This window comes from Gavia stellata, chromosome 26, assembly GCF_030936135.1.
Source record: "Gavia stellata isolate bGavSte3 chromosome 26, bGavSte3.hap2, whole genome shotgun sequence".
In the NCBI taxonomy this organism is placed as follows: Eukaryota; Metazoa; Chordata; class Aves; order Gaviiformes; family Gaviidae; genus Gavia; species Gavia stellata.
In genome coordinates, this window is record NC_082619.1 from 3005820 (window position 1) to 3031646 (window position 25827).

The following is a 25827-nucleotide window of genomic DNA, read 5'->3' on the forward strand; positions in this document are numbered from 1 at the left end:
GTTGTAAAAAGTGTGGCTTGTATTTGCCCTAGCCAACACCCATCTATTTAGACTGTAGAGGAAAGAAAGGAAAAGGTAAAACTAATCGCAGTTTTAACATCTTAGGCTCCTTTTTTTTTTCTTAGGGAAAAGAAAAATAGAGTTTTTCTGGTACTGAGGCCCTGACAACTGGAAAATGGCCAGCTTAGCAGTGACATTTATCAATAGACCCTGAGATATAACAAGCAATCACACTCCAGCTGGTTTATCATCAATAACCATGGATGGAATATTAGTAACAATTTTGTAGGTTTTAGAAGGTGAACACTGAAAAAAGAACAGTTGCAAGTTGGAGTCCTCAGCCTGGATTTTCTGGCCTGCTAAAGTCACTTGTTCAACAGCTCCAGGTGGTGCTCCCATGTAACTACATCACGAGAGTCATACTAGAAACTGCGGACTGAACTGAAGACTCATTGAGTGGATAAACAGATGGAAACGGGAAAGCAGTCAACAGCTGTACCCCCCTTGGAACATCCCCAGATGGAAAGAAGCTATCACTGGACCAGCTGACCACAGGGCTGGAACTGTTCCTAGAACAGGCAGAATGAGCAGGATGCAGACATCAAACACTGTTTCGAAGATACTTGCTAGAGATAAATTTGGAGGCACAGGAAACTACAAAAAACTGTGGAGCTCCGATGCTCTGAGACAGACCAAACTTGGCTTTTCTTGTTGTGCCCACAAAATTTGCAAGCACAAGTAGAGCTGAAATCATTTAACATCTGCTGAAGAAATACATGTTCTTGCATGTGTAAGAAGACACTTTGACCTTAATTGGAGCAAAACCAAGTACCAGAATTTGATTAGCCAGGCAAAATTCCAAGAAAAGCCAGTCCATCCCATAAAGTTGATTACCAAGAAACACTTTCCCTCTACTGGGGGCAGGCGGAGAAGTCTAGAGACTTCTCAGGGTTCATTAGAGAAATGGGGATCATTATTTTCCTTCTTCAGCTCATAGAATCACCTCCTGAAAGGATCTTTTGGCAGCCAGAAACAAACTTAACAAGGACACTGACCGATTGAAGAGCCTTTGTGGATTCTATAAACAGTATTGATTTTCACATTCACAAAGAAATGAATTAGATGCCAATTGTATATGAACTGAGCCGTTGCGTCTTGTACACAGTGTGTCTCACTACCTGTGTGAATAGAAGTAGGTCTGCAAAAAAAATGGGTGCCCTCAAGGGAAAAAAAGGTTGAGGAGGGAGGGAGTACAGCTGTGGGATTAAAAAGGTTGTCTCCAGTCTAGTCCTCTGCTATTGTCAGCAAGTGCCTTAGGGAAGGCCACTGCTCAACTAATCAGGCTGCTGTATAAAAATATAGGGAAACAGGTTTAAACTCCATGATCACCACGGCGTTGATGTACATGGTTATAGACTAACCTCAGACCTCCTAGCTAAAAGGGACCAGAAGAGAGAGAAAGTGGTGGATACCAAGTGAAGAATGTGAAACTGGACTCCCCTCTGCTCCACAGGACTTTTCACTTGCACAAATCCAACTGCGTATTTATTCTCGTGCTTGACAAATAACAAAATAGACATGTAGGCATCGAGCATCCCTATCATCTCTGTGCCAGTCACAATGACCTTTCCCTTCCAGAGCTTCAAAACTACTTTTCAGGGCAGTCGACCATCTCTGGGAGATGGAGGGATGCAGAGGTCCTTGGGAACGGACAGGATACCAGTGCTGTGTCCCCTCCTTGGGCTGGCCACATTTGACAAGGGCAGACCTGAGAGCTGTGACAAATGACATGACCCCATGTCATAAAGCTCTATCTCGTACTCTAATCTTCATTACCACCATCACCAAGAAGAGCTCAGACACTGAAGCCAGGGATGGTTTAATCTTCTGCAGACCTGTAATGACTCTGAACCCTCTGTCTAACATCACTCAGCATGACTGCTTAATTACAGTAATTAGGGAGCACTGTAGAAACCTGCACAGTGTGAAGGAGGCTCTGCACTCAGGAAATGGATTCTCTGGCAGTCGGGTCCATTAGGAGGTCAACCTGCCCGTCACTTCCATCTCCTGTAGCAGCCTATGCTCAAGTCCGGGAGCCTGGGAGGCCTGTCTGAAACACGCTGGGCTGGACCCCGTGTCCTAGGCAGGGGATGTGCAGCTTCTCATCTTTCTTCCTTCCCTCCCATTCCCAGGACTGCTTTTACACTCCAAGATCAGGCCCAGCGAAAGACCACTCCTAGCTACTCTTTAGAAGAAGTCAAGGACAGCGTTTGTTAGTTAGAGAGGTGTCCCTGCAAGAGATGGTGGCAGCGAGGGCTCCTCTCTTACCGTCACTCCCCGTTACAGTAGAAGTGCTCATTATAGCTTTACCACCGAGTCACAGGGAGTCCAGGCAGAGATTAGGTGGGCTCTACAGCTGGCTTAGCCCTCCACCCTGAGAAAAGGCGTATGGAGAACTGACAGGGAGGAGAGACCACTGGGATACCATTACTCTCAGCCCAAATGCAGAAGCCAGGATGGCCTTTCCAGTCCATGGCATGTTAAGGGAGTGATCAGAGCTTGCCCTCAAAGTAGGTGTGACGTCTTTCTGGAGAAGCATCTCACTCCTGACTATGTCCAGCCACCTAACCGCATTGCCTTAGGTCAGGCAGCATAAATCCTCTCTGTTACATGCTGTGAGTGGCTTCCACAGGCTCACAGCAGCTCTGTACCAGCCTTGAAGCCAGACCTCCCGAGCACTACTACAAACCTTTCCCCACACCACCAAACATGTTCTTTTCAGTCCTGATCCACCCTGGCACATAGCCCGCCTGCAAGTATTCCCTTGGCTGCTCTTACTCTGCTAGTCACACCTGATCTTCCCTGAGCTGTAACAAAACGCATTTCACACTGGGCCTGCACCAGGGGGGCTGACCTTTCCAGTCCTCCTGCGGTTCAGAAACACCTTCCTTGCCTGGTGTGATACCCCTGTACGAGCACACGCGACTTTGTTCACGCTTCAGTAGGCGATGCTGAGCGTGGCCAAGGGACGCGGATTAGAACCTGCCCCCAGCCAGGACAGAAATAATCCTGGCCCCACACCACTGCACCGAGGAAGAACTCCGGCTCTGAGTTAATGAACCATAAATTCCAGCTTAATGAGTTTTATACTGAGGAGAATAATTAATGTAATTAGTACTGATATGAAAATGATGGTACTTGAGCCTGGATTACAAGGGGGAGGGGAGAATCTGGGAAAGCTCATTCTGTGTATGGTGCCGTTCGCTCAGAGGAACAGGGCTGGATGCATTCTTGGCAGGCTTTAAAACCTCACCTTCCATCCGCCATAAAGGGAAAGAAAATAAAGCATGACAGTATAACAAAAAAGAGATCAGCCATCCCTGTTTGCAGCAGAGATGTGGAATCTTTAATGCAGCTCTTTCCTGGGCTGTCCTTTAATTTGCAGCTCCCCCACTCCACTCCATACTTGTGGTATATCGTCTGCCTTCCACGGTGCCTATTTTTTACTTCTATATGAAATATGAAATATAAAGGTGACTAGTTCCAAGGATAAAACAACAGCTCTTTAGCTATATAAGTATTTTGGTATGTTTTATGTATTTAGGGCAGTCAAAGAGGCAGTAATGCCCATATTATACATATATATTCATACATAAATTTCTATATACACATAAAGTGACCCAGCAGGAGGTACTCTGTTCTGAGTGAGGCACTGGTCACAGTACATTCAGCACTGGAGAAAGAGACCTCAAAACTCATCTGAAGTGCTGACCCTGCTTGCACATCTGATAGCGGCGGGGAAATGAAAAAAAGCAGGCATGGATGTGTTTCACAGCACCTCTGTTCAAGCGGGCATCTTTTCCACTTTATTTGTGCAAAGTGTCTCTGATACTAGCTGGGTGTTTGTGTGCCTTTTCAACTCAGATGACCAAAGCTCTTTCTGGGCGTTGGTGGGGAGCCTCTGTGCAACTGGCACTGCCATGCAGGAGGTGAATCCAGATTCTTTTCCCTTGTTCAGAAACTAAATACAGTCCTGGGGGGAGATGCCAAGTTCCAGAAATACAGGAAAAACTTGTCTGTCTTTGTGCAAAGTGCAGAGAGCACTGCCAGCAGTCTGCTTTCACCATCCTGCACTACTGCTTGGATCTGCACACTATCCTGGGGCGCGTTGTCCCTGAGGATAAGTTGTGGCTCTCCTTGAACCATTCTGAGAAACAACCAAGCGAAACTCTGGAGTTCTCAGCAACATGTGGTGTGGTCATGACAGCTTATCTCATACAATCCAATAAACGCCTACCCAGTAATGACCAGCTTTGGCTGCTGCAAGACAGAGGCCCTTTTAACCTCCCTTCATGACCTAAACTCAGCCCTCTGCCATTTGCCTGCCCAGATCTGTGGCTAAATTGTTCCAAAAGGTCTTTATCCAGATGCAGAGGCTCTATCCTTGTGCAGTGGAGCTTTTTTATTAAAAAATATCCTGGGGATTTTTCATTCTCAGAGTTAGTGGCTTGTGCTAAAAATTCTCTAATGGTGTATTGATCAAATCTGTCTGATAGGGCACCTCCTAAGTAAACACGAGCTTCATGTTCAGCTGGACTGGACTGACGCCCCATTCCCCCATGAGTGCATGTGTGCTTGTGCACACACACGCCGATGTTTCGATCTGTATATAGCTCCTCCACTGCCCGCGGGATGACAGCACGCTCACCGGGGCGGGCAGGCATGGTGGCAGGGGTCTGCTGGTTCAGCCACCGGAGCAGGATCGCCGGGCTGGCACCGAACAGCCTGCGCAGCCTCCTCTTAAAGCAAGTAGTGCCCGGAAGGGGGAAAGGCAGGAGTCTGGCCGGGAAGGCCTGATCCTGCTGCCTCCCAGGCTGCTGGAGCTGCGGAGGCGTGCGGCTGGGCTGGGGCTGTGCCACCAGCACTGTGGTCTCCTGTCCCTGGGGTGCTGCCCGCAGTCATGGGGCCGTGGAGGAAATCCCCCCAGACAGGAGCACTTTCCTCTCCTCACTCCCTGCCCTCTCGCTGGACTGCTTACTTCCCTCTTTTTAACCAGAGGACCCCCTTTAAAGATGGGTTTTTATTCTGTTGCCTGTTTCTCGTGTGAACCCAGCTATTGCAAATCCCAGATTAACCAGGGAGCGCTTCCCACCAGTGGGTGCAGGGCCCGGTCCTGCCCCTGATGAAGGTACATTTGATTGCCATGTGCTGCTGGTGAGGAAAGATCCGGGACACCAGCGCTTGCCTGCTCACTGCACCGTGATTCATGGGTGCTAGTGGAGCGTGTAATTAAGCAGGAGCAGAGATGGAGTAGTCTCCTTCCCTCTGTGTTATGCATGGGGCAGAGGAGGGGTCTCTGGGCTCCCCACCGCTCCCTGACAGTTCCCACGTGGCACACCGGTGTGCAGCAGGGGCTGTTGAGCCATCCCTTGCAGCAAAGGCAGCTGCAATGCATTTATTGTCTTAAAACAATGTTCAATGTCTGGTTCATATGAAACCAGAAGTGCCACTTGCCTGCAGAAGGAAATCAGGGCACTTGCAAGAGAAGTGGGCTAGAGAGGAGGGGGCCCCCAGGGATGACTTTACCTATACCATCCCTAAATAGCTGCTGGCCCAGAGGACCGGCTGTTTGTGGCTCTGAATCTATTCCACCCACTTACATGGACAGACTGGGAGAAGGCAGCCCAAAAAGGTAATGGGTAAAATGAATGAACCTGAAGAGGCATCCCTCACAGAGCACTTTGGCGTCATAATTACGTTTGTATTGCTCTGAGGGCAAAGCTATAGCAGTAATGTGCACCAGGCATTGCCTTGCAGGTCACCTGAACACTGCTCCTCTGTTCATGTTTAAGTCCCATGTCCCCACCAGTGCTGCAGACAGTGAAGGAGGCAACATGAAAGGCAGGTTAAGCTGGTCCTAAGGACAGCCTTTGTGAACAGGCAGAATTCAGCCAGTAACTCCTGGGGCCATTTTGGGGTGTGAATGTGCAAGGGATGATGGATGTAGTGAACAACTCGGGAAGAAGTCAGCGCTGGGAGAAAGGAAGAGATCAAGCACCTCACACAAGTTTCACGGCTGTGAGAGAAGTTGTTACAGCTCTTCAGTTCACTTTTATTTAAGTTCTGTGATCAGTCTTTTCCATCTGCAAGAGCTCTTGTGTCAGTGCCACCAACATATGGAACAGAAATTATGACATTTCACCCCAGTAACAGGAAGAATGGCTTCATGTCTCACACCAGTAAGACACAGAAATAAAATGCCAGTTCCTCCCATATACTGCTAGCCCACTGGATGCATGATCACACTCCACCAGCTTCCTGTTCGACTTGTTCAACCATCTACCCCAACGTTACTGGATGGCTCTCTTCCCAGAGAAGGGATCTTTTAAAATCAATTTGCACTATGGCAGGAGGGGAATACCTCTCATCACCATTGCTGCAGCAGCATTTCTGCACCTGCGAGGTCACCGCAGGCATGGGTAGCCTTATCATGGAGCAAAGTTAGTGTTAAGCCCTTGGCAACAGGTGCAGCAAAGTTTGGAAATAGCCATTAAGCAAACATTGTGCAACTGTATGGAAAGGGAGGGAAGAATAAGAGCCCTGAATCAGAACTATTTCTAAATGCAGCTTTGTAAAATTGAAACAATGGACTTGAATCTCGCTATCTCTTTCTTCAGGGTTTTTCTTCAGGGGTTTTCCCCCTTTTCCTAGGGTACAAAGGAATTTGGTGGTGTGTGGAGACTCTCTTTTGCCTTTTTTTTTTGAGACCAACACAGTTCTTAAGGAGAAGAGAGAACGTTAAGAGGCAAAGAGAACCAAGACATTCCTAAGCTTAACATATTTGCTGGTGTAAGTCAAACTACTGCTTTGAGTTTAGGCTTTTCTTGCTTTTTCCCTTTCTAAGGAGGATTGAAATCCTTATGCTTTGCTGGAAAGCACAGTAAAACCCTTTGTGGCAGTCTTCTGTGGGCAGCTCAAATTCAAAGCTGCACAAGGCAACTAGAGTTTCTCTGTAATGCTGCCATCTGCATCTCTGCCTTCCCCTTCCTCATCAAAGCATCATTCCTCCAGCCACGGGCAGCAGAGAAAACCACCTGCAACACGTTCTCTGCCTCCTCTGGCAAACCACCATTTTGTCTAGCTTGTTTCCTTATGTTTCTGAAGACCTTACCATATTCCGCTTCTCTCATGAATTCTCAGATCTGTCTGAAACTGCATCAGGTGAAAAAGCTCCCAATCACATCTACTTTAATTGCTGCTGTGAAGGCAGCATCCTGCTATTACAGGCATGCAAATAGGGAAGTGTGTAATGGACTTTATGGACTTTTGCTTGCTTTTTCTCCATGGTCAGTGATGTCACCTTTCCAAACAGAGTGACCAAAGGCAGATTTGGCAGACTCCACAGCATGGTTCTCTTGCTGGGGTGAATGTGTTGGCTGTGGCTTCAGTTCAGAGCACACCCAATTTCCAGCTCTGTGGTAAACAGAAAGTACCCCAAGGTATGTTGAGAAGAAAACAAGAGAGAGAAATACATTATCTGAATCAAGACATGTAGCACTTGAGTCCATTGGTGTAAGGAAATGACTGGCTGAATTCTCTGGATACTGGCAGAAGGAATGTGAATCCAAATAACTCCAAAAAGGGTTCCATCAGTCGAGACCAAAAGCATGGTACAAGAAAAGTTGTGTTTAATGTTCTAAGGCTATGTCTGTACAGTCCCCTGATCGTCCGGGAATGAGAGCACTCCATGCATTAGCACATACGAAAGCTGCTATGCTGTTAGAGGTACTGACCATTTCAGCTTGGCCAAGAAATGCATCAGTGCCCTTCCATCCACACCTCACCCAGCCAAGCAGAGCCAGGTCACCTAGCTGATACAATACCCTGTCAATCTAGTGGGAAAGCACCTCCTAGCAGGAAATGACCTCCCCACATGGTGCAGCAATTTCCCACCACAGAGATAATATCTTGTCCTTGTGACCAGCTACCATGCTGTCTCCGCAAAGCACGAAGTGGCAACATGCACCAGGGAAGCAGGAGAAGAGGGGGGGAAGAGTTGGTTCTCCAAGGGTGTCTTGTATGCCATGCAATGGCCCAGGGGGATCCATGCATGTGGCGTCATCCTCACACAGTGCTATATTGCCTAACTAACTGAAGTATAAACTTCTCTGTTATATACAGATCTATTTATTAGCTTGCAGGGAATCTACGAGGTAGCGTGAACACAGATGTGCTTCTCTGTGGAGGAAGAGGGACAGTCAAGGTGAGTCTTGAGGCTGCTCTAGGTGATGGGAACACAGAAAGTGCATAGAACAACTATAGCTGTTTAGATTCAGATATACAAAAATAAAATGGTGCCTCAGTCCATGTGGCACGGCAGGAGCTGGGCTGGTAGCATCCAACATGGTATTCATACCTCATCTTATGGGGAGGCTTTCATCTTGATGGAAGTTTCACTTCTTATTTGTACAAGTAGCACTGAAATGTTGTTTGGTGTCTGGGCAGCAGGATAATGGTGTGGTCCCCATCTCTCCCTCCCACATGCACTTTGCTCAAACATCCTCATGGTTTCCAGAGTGATATTGACTGTGCAATGTCTGCAGAATGCCAAATACCCAACCCGAGACAAAGGAAAGTAAATGCCCATTCGCCAAGAAGGCATATCCCCTTGTTCAGAACTGACCCAGCCGTCATCTCTTTTATGCCATACCTGGGTGAAACAGATGAAAGTTATCCTTAAAACCAAGCTCTTATACAGGATGTTCATTCCTTTTTCTCCTCTTCCTCTTCTTTGCTTTTATATACATTTAAGTGTATATATTTATTTTTCCTCTAAGACAAGTGAACACAAATGTGATGTGGAGGTAAATACTCTTTTCTAAAACACTTTGTGGTCACAGGAATGTACACGTTTGGATTTACACACCCACACACATTCCAATATCAAAAAATCTGTAGTCCCAAAACTAAGATGCTTTTAAAAAAGTTAAAAGGCCAGATTCCTCTATTGGCTTTTATCCTTCATTAAGAGCAAGAAGAATACCTGAAATCATGATTTATTCTTTATATTTTGCCTGAGTTAATTTTAAAATTCCAATCAACAGATGCAAGGAAGAGGCGGGGGGAAGCTAGTGGGGGGTCACGTTAGGCTTCGAAGAGGAAAATTAGGGAGAATGTTTGCCTTTCTAATTTTTTTTCCCCTTTGGGTTTCAGGTTATAAGATGGTTATTTAAAGGATGCTTTCTCCAAATGTGTTGTCTTCAAAATATGTCCCCATGCCATCTGGATTTAAAAGAGTCAATTCAAGAGATTGGGAGTGGGAGCAGGGGGGAGAAAGAACAGAAACAAAACCCCTAAACCAAGCCCTTTTCTCTATTCTTGGGTTGGTTTTGAGCATCTTTCATTATAAGCATCTTATTATTTAGTTCAGCAATCTTGGCTGTTTAGCTCTTCACAACAGGGATTTCCTACCCCCACTGCCAAGGGGGAAACAAATTTCTCCAAAGGAGGAAAAAAAAACCAATACAGCCTCAGATTTGAGCCCTGGCTGTGCTGTAAAACTTCACGCAAGCTGGAACAAGGGCTGTGAAGAATCCACACCCAGCTACTCTGGTGCAAACAGTGTAGAGATTGACACAAGGGAACCTACGGACATTTAATCAGGTTGGGCACATCCCATCCAACACAGGGCAGCTGTCACCCACATACACATGCACACACATAGCCAGCTTGATACAGGAGGGCCAGGATGAGAAAAGAAAGATGCAAGTACTGAATGAGACGTGGGCAAAGGCAGAGTGTTCCCTTGAGCATTAGCAAGCCAGGCAGATACGTCACCTAAATCATGTTAATTACAATTGCACCAAAAATTAAAAATCGTTAAATAAAATAAGCAGTGGTAAAGTGGGGATCTAAAAGGCCTTGGTTGTTGAGCGACAGGGTCAAGAGAAGTGAAAAACATTAGCTGCTTCATTTTGCTGTGTTGACACTTTAAACATACTGTTCCTTAGGACAGATGTAAGGAGCCCGGGAACCGGGAGGTGGGCAGCAGAAGGAGATGTCAGAATGATGAGGATAAAGATCTTGTGGGAGATCTGACAAGGGGGTATAGACATGAGGGATCTTCTCCAGATATCGATCTTCATGTGAGTAACAGCGGGTCAGGTAATCACTCGCATTCGATATCTCTGAGTGACACTTTCCAAAGTTCTGTAAGTAGAGACAAAAGTCAATGGGTAAAAACATACAACTCTTCAGTTCCTTGCTGAGACACACATATAACAAATAGGATGGAAAATTAAATAGTTCTGCTTACTGCTTCAGAAAAATAGAAACCCAGGTGATAAATCCTCACATTTCAAAATTTTTGTCTCACTTCCCAAAATATCCATATTGCTGATGAATATGTATAGATTTGGCATGGTTTGCCCCTTGTCTGTAAATGCTCTGCCTCTCTGGACAAAATAAGCAGTCAGCCAAGAAAGGACAGTTTATTTTCAATCTTCCTAACTCTTCCACACCGGAGTTTTGAGAAAGCAGTGCTTGCATGTATTTAATCTAATGCATGTCATTAATCTAATCCAGGCTCATGCTCTTTTATTTAAAGGGCACAGGGGTCTGACCAGGGACTTGGGAGGCAAAATAGGTTAATGTGTCTAATGTTTACCTAGCAGACAGGAGTGCATGTGCTAAGCTTTACCTGTGTGAGCAGTTCCGCTGAAAGGCTTGGGGACAGTTTTGTAAGTCAAATCAACTACAGAGAATATAAAGCACTCTCAAGATGGAGACTGCTCTGTGGTCCCACGATCTTCCCTCTGATGGAGCGTATTCTTATGGATGCTTTGCAAAATCTGATTCTTCCTCTTTAAGTGCCAAATGAAATGAAGACCCCTCGGAGTCCAAAGTGCTTTGATTTCTATTGAGATAATTTTGCAGAGGTGCGGCAAGCAATAGTGAAGAAACACTGCTTGTTCGAGTGCAAAAATCGCAGAGACCCTTTTTCTCCCAGAAAGCTCCATGCAAAGAGCAGCACCAGGAAGACAGAGACCCTCCTGCCCTCCTGGTGTGCCTGCGGGGAGGCCTGTGTAAGCTCAGAGGAGCGCAGAGCTCTCCCACAGCCCAGGGCTCTGGCTCCCAGAGGGTGGCAGCAGATGGGAAGGATTCCTCCCTGCTCACCCACCCTTTCCTCCGGTTTGAAGCCCTAAGATGACCCAAGCAGGAGGGTCATCTAGTGAGGACAGTGCTTTTGGTCTTTAAAATCAACCCACATTCACGGGCTCTCACCAAGGGCTCACCTCTTCTCTAAGAGAGGGCAAATGCACTGGCGATCACCTTTTATGCCTGAGGTTTGAACTGGGGCTGGTTGAAGCAAGTAACTTGCCCTTGAGTCCTTCCTCATTCTCTTTCAAAATACCAGAAACAGTTGGTTTAGTGGAAAGGACAATGATTTGACCCTCAGGAGAAAAAGCCTGAAGGAACAGAACAATCTACTCCACTCATCAGCTGCCAGTTCCTGGATAAATATTTCACCAGGACGCTTAAAAAAATCATATAGAAAACAAAGCATTGACAATAATTTATTGATGGTTCAGACTGCTAGAAGAGGCAACAAGAAAGTTGGAGGGCTGCATAGTCTTAAGGCAATTTCAGGAACAGCCTCGCTAAGAACAATGAAGGCTGCTAGAGGATGGAAAGTTTGTCTGAGCACCAGGAAAACAGCAGCAATGCTAAGGCCAGTCCGATTTTCATTTTCCTTTCCTTGGCAAAACTGTATATTCCACTGCTTAAGCTTCTAAAAGTCAGTGATCTTGACCTGGCCAGATAGCAAAGAGTAACAGGCTCTAGGCCCCTTCTATTTAGAATTGCTGCGTTGGTCTCTGAAATTTGGGTGGGCCACTCTCTGTCCACTTCTGGCTTTAATTGCAAAGTGAAAAAGTGGGGAGGTGCTGTGCAGCATTATAGCTGTTTAACTGGAGGAACCCAAGCCAGGGGACATGAGGAAGCTTCACTAACTCTACCTTACCCCCTACAATCTCTTCCTAGCTGCCTTAGGCAGCCCTGACTTACAGCTCTCCCATTCCCAGGTGGGAGCTATATTTACACAGAAAGTTTAGGCCTCTACAGAATTCAAGGCTGAGGTTTACACTGTACCACACACAACTCTCTGGCTGGAAAACTAGGCAAGCTGTGGCAACACATACTTCAAGCCTAGAGACAGTTATCTTCATACAAATTCTATAGCATAAACGGGAATCCATACCATAAGGGAAGCAGGGAACAAAGAACAGCTGTTTGCTATTCTTCTGATTGCACCAGCTGATAAAAAGGGATAAAGAGGGGCTAACAGCTAGGGAGAGTGTTAGTCAGCACAGAATGTGCAAATGTTCTCTTCCTGTATAATCTACTCTCAAGAAATCTTAAATACAACAGAACTCCCTTCCATACCTGCAAGGGGGGAAAAAAAAACTTAGCCATGCTCTCCTCTTGCTTTGTAAAGGTAAGTCATTAACTGATAGCTCAACTTTCTGCATAAAGCTAACCTGAAAGGGCAGTTGTCTCAATGATTGAAGTTTAGTAAGACATAGCAGGCAAGAGGGTCTCTTATCAAGGCTAGCAATCTATTATCAATAGAATGGGACAGTAGTTTTATATGCTTTTTGAGCATGCAACAGAAAAGCATAGGACTTCATACTAATATGTACACTCAAAAGGTTTAATAGACAGAAAGGTCTAATAGGAAAGAGATTCTCAGTCAACATAAGTAGACATCTTGTGTGAACTGAGCTGGGTGTTAGCATCTGACACTGAAAGAAGCAGAAGCAGAAGAGGTCATGAGGTACTATTTTATGGGCTGCCTATTAACAATATACTGGGTCAGCAAAGCATATTTCTATCAGCTAATATGGGTATGAAACAAGCATCCATGAAGTAGGATGAAAATAAGTGCAATTTTGTCAGCACTTCTATTTGGCCAGGTGAGTATGAACAAGCTCTTCTTTTCTTTCTGGCCAGTGTTTTGTGCTCACTCTTCATAGGTGGGAGCGGGGCCAGAGCAGAGCAGCTGGAGAATGCCAGCATCAGGGTCAAAGGAAGAGACTTCCCTGTCTCCTTTCACCTTTCTTCAGCATGTGAAGCAAGGAGTCACATTGCTCCGGCTTTGTTCCCTGATCTCGTTTCTAAGTAGCGAAAGGGAAGAGTACAAAATCAGCCTGATGTTTTCTAACATATTTAGCAGCTGGTGCCCTTTGACTTCCTTCCCCAGTCCCACTGTGACTTTTCCCAAATCTAATTTATCTTTAACAAAGTTTGAAATTAAATTAGGGATAATGAACTAATTAAATTGAACTGGCACACAATTCTGCCACCTTCCCGCACTTGACTTCTCCCACTTGCCTTTGTTTCCAGCATGACTCCATACAATTCTTCATTATCTGGGTTACATCCTCCCCTCTCCATTTTATTTTCAAGAGCTTGATTAAAGGGGATGTCAGCAATCTAACCATTTCAGACAGCCTGGAAGATTACCTTTAAACAGTCTTTATTTGATTGAAAGAGCTTTCATTTCTGCCATGACTTACTCTCAACCATTCTCCATTCCCTACACACCTGTCTCCAGCTTTCCTTCTATTTGCAGAGCATCTCTTTGGTAAAACTATGTGTGCTGCAGACAGCTTTCCCTCTGATCTGACTATATCCTATACTTTTAATCATTCCTAAATGATGAGTTCTCACTGGTCTAAAAGTGAAAAACTCCTTCTCACGGTCCTGAGGACTCCTCTGCTATATTTTTCTCTGGAAAATCTGAAGACTCTCTTAGATGTGAGAGTTGGACAGATACCACTACAGAGGACTGTGGCTTCTGCTGTTGCTCAAAAGCCCAAGAGTCAATTAATAACCTCTCATGCAGTTTAAACTTGTCTTTGGTCTTGCAGCATGGCTCACAAATAGCAGTAGGCTGGTTTTCTCTGCTTGGCCAAACTCAAGGCAAACACAGTACACATTCATGCACTTATTGGATGTGTTAGCCTATTCCCTGGCTGGGAAAAGTCCCTGCCATTCAAAACTATCCAAACTTTGGGCTGCCACTACCCTGACCCTCTCCATCAGTTAGTTTTGAATTTTGGGATGCAGCACAGGCTGATGGACAGAAAGAAGCACATTTGTGAGTGACAGCAACAGAGGACTGTTGTCATAGTGTGGATCAGTCAGTGGAGAGGATGTAGGTGTTGGAAGATAGAAAATATAATGGGAACCAAAAATAAGAAGCAGTTCATCATGGTGTTGGGAGCCTCACATCCTCTTCTCCCTGTTTCTAAACTCCCTACTCGGTGTTTTTGAGCTGCTTTTCGTCTTCAGAGTATGGCTGCAACTTTAGGTATCTCTCAGCGTGCTTCTGCTCTCTGTTTGACCCTTTATCTGTGAGGGAGCTCCATGAATAATCACTGTCCTGAGTAAAGAACAAACATTAACATAGCAGGGATGAGCAGGAACCAGTGGCCCTGAGCTTGCTTTTAAAGTGGTGGACTTTTGTGAGGGCAAAACTGAGGGCAAGTGGCACAGAGGGGCTCACCCCTGAGTTCAGAAAAAGAAAAGGTTGAGCATGAGGAAGGCTGAAATTCCCCCAAAAATAGGGCAAGGACCTATGACGAGGGATGCACCCACAGACACATGCAAGTATTACTTATGCAGAAAATTTGCTCATAAAGTTGCATTCCTTCTTACAGCATGCTTTTAACTCTTTCTCTTGCTGTCTATAGTACGTACGTGTTCTGCGTTCCTACAGCATCTTAGAACATCAATAATCTTAAACATTTCCCTCCTTGCTGTTCCTTTCCTGAGTCCTTCTCTCTACCCTTTTGAAGTCAGGGCAGGGCTGTTAGCCTCATTTACAAATGGGAAACTAATAAGAAGCCACCTTAGTTTTTTGCTTTATTTCTCCTGAAAATTGGAAATGGGGCTATTGACCTGGGGAGTTATTCAGGCAACCTTGGTGTTGATAGGAAGGAAATGTGGCAACTGGGAACTGAGTCAAGGCTGCTACATTTGATGGTTCTCCAATATCCCCAGCTCAGTCTGCACCAAATCTGTAACTGGTGCAGGTTTAATAGTTTTATAGGGATATTCAGAAAGCAGAGCTGGGAATCTGAACCATGGTCGCCAATTTGCTGGGATCTTTGTGCAAGTCTCATGGTTTTGAGCTATTCTTGCTGCAATAGGGACAAGAAATTCCCAAACAAAACTGAGAGCAGGAGTGTGGGGAGGTGAAGGGGGAGGAAATCATTAAAAAAGCATTAAAAAAAAAAAATCACCCTGATCGGTGGTGTGTCTTAGCAGGGGGATTTTGTGGTGGTGAGATTACACCTTCAAAGCACCATATGACTGGCTTTATTTTTACTTCAGAGAAACTGGGAGGATTTCCAAATTTGGATTTGGAGGATTACCATCCTTTTGCTGACAATAAAATCCCCCACCCCAGGGAGGACAAGACGAGACCTCCCAAGCTGGATTAGGGAGTGCTTGCCTTGTTTGTAACAGTGGGAGTGGTCCTCCAATGCAACCCAAGAAACTGTTGGGAATTGGAGGTGAAGGGATAAGGGAGGGTGGCTGCTTTCAAAAACGTCTTCCACTGGGCTGATATTTTCATCCTCTCTCTGTGTGCAAGAGGCTGGCAGTGCTGCTGCCTGTTGGTGACAGGGAGGCAGGTGCCTGGGAGCTGATCAGTGCCTCGCTCCAGCAACAAAGACCCCAAAACCAAATGGAGAAAAGAAAAACCAATCCAAAACTTACTGTCCACTCTCGCTCGTTACGTCTACGAAGACCTTGATCCTCATTCTGGGAGCAGGGGTGGGTAAGACACCGCAAGAGAGAGAGGTTACCGTTCTGGTCCGGGCCAGGCCTGCTGCAGACACTTACCTAGGAAGGCTTTTGCTACAGCAAGGGAACTACAGGGCTGCTTCCAACACAGGAAAACCAGGGACCACAGGGATAAAGGCAAACTGAACTAACCCACTGCACACCTTCCACCCAGGTATTTCTGCTCCACCTTCACCCACCTGTTAGCACAGATGTTCCTAGTCTGCAACAGGACTGTCCAGTGGGACTTTTTAAAAATGCCATTTTTCTCCTGCTTATCGTCCTGTATGGAGCTATTCCCTTCCTTCCCAAGGATCCAGTTCCATTGCCCTTTATTTTCTGCTCCAAACCACCGCTCTCCATCCCCAAGCTACTGCTTTTCTGTGTGCCTCCTCTGATCTACCCTGGGTGACCTGGGAGGGATTCAGTGAGCTGCAAAGCACCTCATCTCTCCCTTTGCTTTCTTCCTCGTCTCCCCACCCTTCTCCGCCCCTCTTCATTGAGTACCCCTGAGGGACTGTAGCCCCATAAACCCACGTCCCCTTCCTCACATTTGAAAGGTAGCAAAATGGAGAGGAAGGAGCAAGGCAGAAGCTGCAGTCACCAGAACTCAGGGAATACACAGAAAAGAGGGAGAGTCATAGCCAAGGAGGGGGCTGCCAATGGCATTTCCTTGGCCAACAACTCTTGGCATCACCCAGCAAATCTCCCATGGGGTGGGAAAGGAGAGTTGCCTTCTTTTCAGATAGGGACCTGGTGGCTTTAATACTTGAAAAGGGTATGATTATAGGGTAAGGGAATGTAAGAAGAGCTGAAGACACCTGTTTCCACTGCAAACCCCATTCTTTTTCAAAGAGTCTCTGGTAGCTAGCCATGGTCCAGAGCAACCACCTGTAGGTTTAAGTGCAAGCGGAGTCTTAATCAGTCCCTGCCACAGGACCTGAGCTTGAAGAAGCTTGGTGACACTTAAAGTGGCCAGAAAAACCTGAGAACAGGAAAACAGTCAGGTCTGGTCTCCAATTTTGAGAAGGAGAGCACCAAAGAAAATAATCTTTCTCCCTCTCTCTCAAACATCCAGACATGCTGTCTGCACCAACCTCACACAATGCAAGCTCTTTTATTTTTGTATACATGGTCCCTCTCTGACTGTCTTTTATTCACTAACTCTTTCAGATGCAGGAACCTTTATGTGTTCCCATATTCTCTCACATACTCTCCCACTTTGTTCTTTCACACATGTACATATGCTCCATCTTATCTATAGTTGCTTCCAGGCACACAAACTCTTCTTTTTTTCTTCTCTTTCTTTCAGTCAGTCTGCTTTTCTTTCCTTCCCCTTCTTGTACTGACTAGCTTGGAAAGGCCCTCTTAACATCTCCATGAGGTTTTTGGCTTCAGCTTCTGCACCTCCTAGTACTGCTGCTCCGCTTCGTGCTCCTGAGCCTTACAAAAATTCCCCAAACCAAATCCCACACCAAGAGCTGTACCCTTCAAACCCACCTCATTTCTCCCTGTGTCTCCAGCCACACTGACTGCAGAGGGGGCAGACCCCTGTTCTGAAACAAAGCCGTTAACCCTTTCCCCCTCCCACATGCCTTGCCTCACTGTAGAAAGCAAAGGAAACCACTGCAGAGAGCATGCACAGAAGGCAAGGCAAAGGCATTCCTGTCAGCACCCCCAGAAATAAGGGTAGCAAAGAGAGCAGCCATCGTGGGCAGCATGCAGGAGGTGGAGGGAGTGGGGAGGAGGACAGACTGGATGCGTAGGGGCCACTCCACAGGAAGGGGAGGAGATGCAGGGAGGGAGCACTGACTTCAGAGGGGCGCAGTGAGGAAGGCAGAGTTCCATCGTGTACCTTGAGGCCAGAATCTGAGGGGAAAGGGCCTAGAGTGACATGCGCTAGCGTAAGTTGGGCTGGATGGTTGCATACTCGACTAGGTCTCCGCCAGCATGGATGGAGGTCCGAGGACTGGGTGACGAGGCCAGAGCGGAAGTGTCCAGCTCTGCATAGTGGACATCACAGTCCTTGTTGCCAGAGTTCTGGAGAGAAGAGAGCAGCAAGGCGGTGGGGACACAGGAGGGAGGAATTGGGGTTGAAGTGGGGAGGCGGGGGAGTGAGAACACAGGGACCGTGCAGAAGGTGGGGAGCAAGTGAATGAGACGGGAGAGGGAGTGTGTGAAGGGTGGAGGGAGAAAGAAGAAAAGGGTGAGAGGGGGGAGGAAGAAAAAACAGTTAAAAAGAGGGAGGGAGGGAGGTAATGAACAATCAGTCAGGTAAAATCCCAAATCAAAGCAAAGGTCCTAAAGGCACTGCTCCCCAAACCACCATTGAGCAGAGTGACCCAGCCCAGGTTGGCAGCACTCCTAGCAACTGCCCCATCTGCCCCTTTTACTGGGGCTGCTCCCAGCAGCATCTCGCTGCTCTGATCTTCCCATCAACCCCTCTGGGATCAGCATTTTCCTTAGCTGAGGGTGGTTCAGTGAATTAAAACCTTGTTGGATACCTGAGCTGTCAGTTTTGACCCAGGAATTTGGGGTTCATCGCAGCACGCTGGAGGCAAATGCAAGGTTGGGGGCATGAGTGAAAATCATGGGGAAAGCTTGAATTTTGGGTGTTGGGAAGGAGATACCTGGAGGGAGTGGCTTCAAGGCCGTAGCTCCAAGGGCAGGTTTGCAGCAGCCACGTTACCACTGCTTAGCCAGTACTGTTGTTTTGCCCTAGCATGGGGGCTGTAGAGTTCTTAAGCGTTACATTTTGACATGAGGCTTGACTGCACAGTATGCTACTGCAGATTAACTGTGCAGCATGATTTTATCATTGTAATAATGTCTAATAGATGCTAAAAACATCCTTCTTTGGCATGAAAATATTTATGGGCATTCCCTTACTAAGTGGGCTTATCGGCAAGAACTGCATGAATGGAATATTATCCAATTCATCTGATCATTCCTACCCAGACATCTCATGCTTTGCAAATAATAATGGTCAGAGAACCCTGGAAGGCAGGATGGCCTGGAACCCTCACTGCTCAGTGGGGAAAATGACTCACCAGGAGGAGCCCTGGTGTCAGTAGCCATTGTGTGAGGGGGTACCCTGGCTACTTGCCCTGCCGATTTTCTTTAATACTTGCTTTAGGGCCTGGTTTCTGCGCCAGCATTAGCCAAGCATCTGCTAAGCCTCTCTGAGAGGAGACAGTTGCCTCTTCCAAATGAAATAGCTTTCTAATTTCTCTATCCCCTTTCCAAAATGGCTGCATCACATGGCAATTATGCAAAAGGTGTTTAATTTGAAAATGTTTCACTTCTCTTTGTTTGGAAGTGTCCTCAGCCATGTACCAGCTGTGGTAGAGCCATTTTCAGAAGTTTATAGCCCTGTAATGAGCTGGTTTAGTGCCTGTTGCTGGAAGGGCTTATTCAGTGGGTGATTATCTCTGAGTGCTGCGCTGTTCTGAGGCAGGGTTTGGCTCCCTGCTGATGTTCCCCAGCCACCGGGATGCGGGGAGAGGGGAAGGTGGCTGCAGTGGCATTTCCAGTGGCTGGTTCCCCTGTGGTGCTCAACAAAGCTGGACGCTGAAGGACCAGGAGGTTTGAGGTTGCCCTCTGTCCTGCCCTTGGGGAGGTGACCAGATGGCAGTGGCAAGTTGTTGGCGTGGAAGCTGTGTATCCTATGGCCTCTCTGCTTCGTGTCTGGACCCAAACTGTGTCTATGGACATTTAAGAAAATTAGTAATGCCAACTCCAGTCTCCACCCTAAACCTATGCCCTGCAGAACTCTTTCCCCCTGAATTTTGTATCTCAGTACTCCCTCTAGTCCCAGAGAAAGGCAGACTAAGTCTTTACCTCCTCATTCCTATGCCGCCTACTTTGCCTCACTCCTCTCCAAAATAGTGCTTCCTTCCCTCTGGAGGTGTTTTCTCCATGGATTTCCCCTGCTTTCTGCCATTCTTGGGCTTGCTCCTGCTCCCTGCTGCTTGTTTGGAGCAAAATTTATTACAATATCAATAATGTGACTTGTATACAAGGTCTAGCACTGCCACATGCAAGCGCTCTGTATAAATCATCAGCATCGGCACCCTGGTAATTGCCCTGTAAACTGAAAGGAATTATTTTGCTGTCTGCAGCAATGAAACTTTCCCTTCTACCTGTGCAAATGGGTATTGCTGACACATACGCTAATCATACTTCTGCTCCTACATGCACTCGTACCTCCACCTCTCTCGCTCATGCTCCCTCTCACACACAAACACACAGCCTCTGTGTGACACAGGCACTGCCATGTGCACACAGAGTGCACCTCTGCTTTTACCCCCCCGCACGTCACTCTGCGCACTGACACACCGAGGTACCGGCACTCTCAGACATGCATAGTCTTTGTAGGTGTTACCTGAAACACACCTTTCCATGCCGTTCACTCCTGCTTTTACTCCACAAGAGCTCAGAGACAAATGCTGCAGGCAACCCTGTCACTCTTATGCCCGCTTCTCTACCCTTAGTTGTCCACTATGCTGTCCTTGCATATTTCTGTGCTGTCAGCTTCATGTTATCTTTCCCACACTTTGCAACACATAAATATACATATTCATTTGTAGCATCTGACAGAGGGCCCACCCCTGCTCCCTTCTGCAGGTATCCTGTCCCTGCAGACGTGCCTCAGCCTCTCCCCTTCACCTGGTCCCCTGCCAGCACGCATCTGCACACGTCCGCACGCACATACCTGCACACCCTCTTTGTGGATTTCTCCTCCACCTGCCTCTTTTATTTTCTCCTGGCACCTCTCCCATTACTCCCTCCCTCGCTCTTTGCCATCTCTAATCACTTTCTGACTCCCATTCTAGTGCTGTGAAATTGTCAACCCCAGGCAGTGGCTTTTATGCCGCCTTGCGATTAATCTAGTTTATCCCAAATTACGAGGTGTTGCACAATTCATTTAAAGCTGAATGCACCCGCCCCATTTTCCTGCAGAATCCATTCCCTTCAACTCTCATCTTCTTCACTACTCTCCTAAGTCAAATCTCCAGATGAAGTGCAAGCAGAACAAGAATATCCTGCCTTTCTCTTGTGCCTTTCCCTCTAAAGGATCCCAGAACCACATCTACAACAGAGCAGCTGCCTACATCTGCGTCTGAACGCAGTGGGAGCGGGTCTGTATCAAAGTGAGGGTGGTAGAGACCCAGTGAAGCTGAAGGGAATGTGCTTCCCTCCTCATCCTCCAGCTGACCCATCTCTCAGGCGAAGGACTGTGCAGGTCTAGCTTGTCTTGGCCAGTCCCTTAGCATGCTGTTGAAGTGTGGTGACTGGGCCTGAGCTGAGCGTGCTGGTTTGGTAACCACCACTGTCCCTGCTGCTGTTCCCTGGAGGTTTCCACATGAGTGCTATCCCAGCCAGACACTCCTCAGCATCTCCTCTGCGGGGAAGTGCATGTATGCGACATGAAGAGGAGGCCTCTGCAATGCTTTAGGGGTGAAAAAAGTGATGCCTGTGAGTGGTCCTGCGGGGAGGAGGGCAAAAGCTGGCTCCCTTCAAAGCGTGGCTGGGCAACGTGATGCACACCTGGCCCTGGCTGTGGCAGCACGTACTGCCTGTGTTATCTGCGAAGAATCCAGCAAAACCAGCACTCCTTGGCAGCAAAGTGACACCCTCCTTCCCTTACCAGTCACGAACTTGAACAGCCTGCTGCCTGCCCAAAGGATACAACGATTTAGCAAGAAATGGGAGCAAGCCTCATCTCATTCCTGGGGCAAAAAGCCAAAGCATGCTGCATGTGCATGATGGGGGAGCCTGATGCCATTTACAGGGACTGCCAGCCAAGCTGACCAGAGGACAGGCCCAATTCATAGCTGTGCTAGACTTGTGCCAAGAGCGGACACAGCTGTGGCAGCAGCGGTTGAGTCACCCAGACACCCCGTCCCTACTTCAAAGGGACTTTTTTCATGGGCCAAATGAAATGAGGACTCCACAGTCCATTGCCTCTTGGCTAAAACCATGGGTAAGGAGCAGGAAGTGCCAAGCGTGGGACATCATAGAAATACATCTCAGACCACGATTGAGAGCAGCAAACTCGGTTCCCATGGTTACGGAGCAGCTACCCATCAGGCCCCATCTCACATCACTAACTCTGCCACTTAATTAACTGACTGCTCGTTATTTCCTGAAATGAGCTCCTCCATCCTCCTGCTTGCCTGAAATTCGGTTTTCAGGTGCTCTCCACAGAGTAGCCCGTCTGGCTCTAGCATCCTGTGTTTCATTTAAAACTCAGCTACCACTCAGCAAGGACTAGAAAGAACTGGAGACAAGCCCCAGGACTGAGGGAGGGCTCCAAAGGGAAGTTTCTCGTTAGGGACATCAGCCACTTTCAGCTAGGATAAAGTAAATAGGATCACATCAACGCAGCTCAGCACAGAACTGTGTCTTTTAATTTCCAATGCCCCCTGCATCTGTCTCGCTGCAGACTTCTGCTAGCTAAAGGTCACTGGGCCCTGTCCTTCTATTATCTACACAGGAATATGCATTAGAGGGTCATACCAGGATGAACTGGAGGGAGGGATATAATTAGTATTGTTCATAAAATATTACTCTAGTATGGGCTGATATTTATACTGCTTTCTCAAACAAATGGGTTTGCATTGCTGAGACCTAGAAGCACCAAGCTTGGTGTGTAGCACTCTGAACCACCCCTCCTGGAGGAAGAATTTGAGATGCCTGCAGCATTTACATGGGGATCCTCTGTCTCCATGGAGGATGGGGGCGAGCAGCCCCATGCCACAGGGTGAGGAAGGGAAAGGATATTGTCTAAGGCCTGGGAGGAGGAAGGTTTTCTGTTTTCTTGTCAAGGGAGGACCCTAATCCTACTTGTTCTCTGCCTTTGCCCTTTGAATCTAACATTTCCTCCTTCAGCCTCAGTCCTTGAAAATCAGCCTTTCCCGCATGGCTGCTAATATCTCTCCCTGACCCTTAATCTCTCTGCTGCTGCTGTCTCACATTAGCATCTCCCTATCTGAGGCTGAACAAATCCACACCAAAAAAGGGGGTTTAAAGAACTTGTTGTCAATTGAGAGTCAAACACTGGCATGCTCTGCCCTGCAGATAATTGCTTTGTGAAGCTCTCACTGCAGTGCACACTGCTCTTCGAGAGCTGCTGCGTTCAGCTGCAAACTCTAACAGGGGCTCAATTGCAGGAGGTGAAGAGTGACCGGGGTGGGGTAGGTGGTTTATATGTAGGTAAAGATGAGACTACCACAGGTTGTGATAGTCCTCTGATGAACATTTGGAATAAGCAGGGTGTTCTACCGAGGAATGACCCATAAAGGCACGGCTCTAGGACCTATGGAAACCAAAGGCAAAAGGGGCAAGTGCTGAATTAGGGTCAGTGGTATCTGAGAGGTGGGCTGAGATCGGAATGTGGAGATTGTCTTCCTCTGGGAGAGGATACTCCTGAACTATGAAGGCTGCTTGTTCACCCCCATGGATGGTGGGGGTCTTTCAGTTTTCAGGGTGAGAGATCCTGTGTGAAAGGCAGTGAGGCTGGGGGTGAGGACGAGGCCAGGCAGCACTATTAGCACCCTGATCTCCTTACCAGTTTGTCAGTGTAGGGAGAGGGCTCAGTGGCTGCCATGTCATAGTATGGAGTCTGCAAAGGGAGTTTCTGGATTTCCTCCTCATGTTTCATGTTGTCTAAGTGAACAACCTGTAATAGAGGAGAGAGAAGAGGGGTGAGAAGAGCAAGTACTATCCTTCTGTCACAGCTTGGGGCAACATCTGCTTCAGGTGACACCACCACAAGTTATCACCATGAAGGGCAGTGCAACTTACCTTCTCCCTTGCTCGTATCATATTATTTGCCTCCTGTTCCCTTTCTTTCATTCTCACGCCCCTCACTACCACTCATGACATTCAAAATGGTGGGGGTGCTCAAAAGTCCTCACACCTGAGCCCATCTGAACACATCTCATTTAGAATTCAATCCCCGCAAAAGGCAATAAGCAGGATCCAAGTTACAGCTTTCAATTAGTGCCAATCTTTGGAAATTCTTGAGCAGACAAGTCCATTCTTGCTGCCCCTCAAACTTAGACCATGGACTTCTTTGCTCTTGCAAATGTGTTTTACCAAAATTTAGGCACTGCGGGCACTGCTTGGAATCAGTTTTCCTTGCCAGAGGAAGGAACTTGCAGCTGGGCTGGGGAGGCATACCTGGATGTCTTCTGCAGTCAGGTGGCTTTTCATCTCCTGTTTCCTCCTTGGTGGAGGGGCAGGTTTGTGGGACGGGGGCAAGTCAATGCTGCAGATAAAGAAATGGTTGCTGATTAGAGAGCAAGAGAAAGGGGTCTGCTTGCTTTGATGTGCCATAACAAGACGGATCCTGCATGCGCCAAAGCTTTGATTGTGTTTGTCACTGAACTGCCAATATAATTATATAGATTATTCTCAGTAACTCCCCCCCATGCCCTCTTTCTCACCCCAATTAGAATTGTTAATAGAAATAAACTCCCTCCTAGCGTTCTGTTCCTAATTCCAAGCAAATCCCCATGTTGGATTGCAGATCCCAAGGGTGCAGCTGGGATACCTGTCTCCCGGCACTGTTTTGGAATGGCTCCAAATCATCCCATGGGAGGTGGCTCATTTTATGGCTGTAGGGTACCAGAAAGTGTCTGGCAGTGGTCACTGTAAATCAACAAGGTAATGTCAGCCCCAATTTGGGAGCTTACCTGGAACGGTAGCCCCTGTCACAGCCTTCCCAGTAGGATTTTGAATCTTCCTCATAGACATGCTATGCCACGCAGGGACATTTATCCCTGACCCCCAGTCAGGGGATCAGCTTTTGCCCCAGAGCATAGGGATTGGCAGCCATTATAATCCCAGCCTAGAGACTGTCTCTGCACATTCTGTTCATATGCACAGATGTGTCTAATCCTTTTACAAAACTTATTAAAACTCTGATCCACTAATTAGCTGGCTCCCCCTCCCTTCTCTTTGTACAAACTTAACCAGATCTTTTGATAGAGATGGGTGAATTTCCTTGGCAACCCAACGGATTCCAGCATGGGACCAGAGTGTACGGGTCGGGGGGAGAGTAAAATGGGTCCCTGAGGCTCTGCAAAACATTGACTTTATGGCTCTAAAGAAAAGAAATGCTATTAACTTTCGGAGGCTTTGGAGTGGACTCCAAAATAGAGGCAGCACCTCTGCAGACTAGGGCACCATTGTGTTTCTATTCTCAGCTAAAGTGGCTCTTCCCTGTGCCTGCGTGGAGGCCCATTGTGGGAAGTGGATTGTCTGAATGCATCTCTGTCATAGGGCTGATGCTGTGGATGCAATTTCACCTTGTGGTGCTATTTTTTTGTTTGTGTGCCTTTCTGTCTCTCCTGCTTTCCCCAGTTCTCTTCCCTCCCTCTCCCGCTATCCTCCAATGCCCTCTCTCAAATGGGATTAAATGGAGCACAAAATGTGGCCAAGACGTAACAACAATGAGGTGGGGGGTTGTGGAAGATAAAAGCAACTTCTAGCCTTTGGGCTTTCCGTGCCTCCCCTATGAGGTGGGAAGGAAGGGAGGGGGAGCTCTTCTGAAAAGGCAGAGACAAGATTTTCAGGAAGAGGCCAGGGTAAACATTCCTGAAGAGGGCTCTATTCATGCTGCATAGGCTGAACTCCACACCACCAAATTCCCTGCCTGGGATCTGTGCTGCACAGCGTAGGGCAGAGCAAAGCAAGTACCTGTCAAAGAGGAGCCCCTGGGGCATCCCCTCTCCCTACTCTCCTCTCGTATTGCCAGAGTTCAGCCTAAAACAGGAGCCTGAAGCCATTTCTCTGAAAAAGGAGGAAGAGGATCCTCTCCTACCACTGGAGGTGACAGTGGCACTGAGCAGCTGCACCGTGTCCAAGGGAAAGCAGCATCTGGGTGAACATCATTGTGCTTCAGTTTCCACTTAAGGCTTGCGATAAGGGTTCAAAAATAGGAGAGAGCAGGATGGAGAGCACTAG

The 25827-nt window shown here is 47.3% G+C and overlaps 1 protein-coding gene across 1 annotated transcript in view; it reads right to left on the reverse strand.

Annotated features, from left to right (window-relative positions):
* Positions 1–9990: 9990 nt before the first annotated feature.
* The window catches only part of NECTIN1 (nectin cell adhesion molecule 1), a 103965-nt gene continuing 88128 nt past the window's right edge, over positions 9991–25827 (reverse strand). Inside the window, exons 7-10 of the mRNA XM_059829750.1 lie at positions 24040–24127; positions 23426–23536; positions 15787–15831; positions 9991–10209 (exon numbers count right to left, since the gene is read on the reverse strand). Coding sequence (XP_059685733.1) covers positions 9991–10209; positions 15787–15831; positions 23426–23536; positions 24040–24127 — 463 coding nt within the window. The remainder of the gene's footprint in view (positions 10210–15786; positions 15832–23425; positions 23537–24039; positions 24128–25827) is intronic.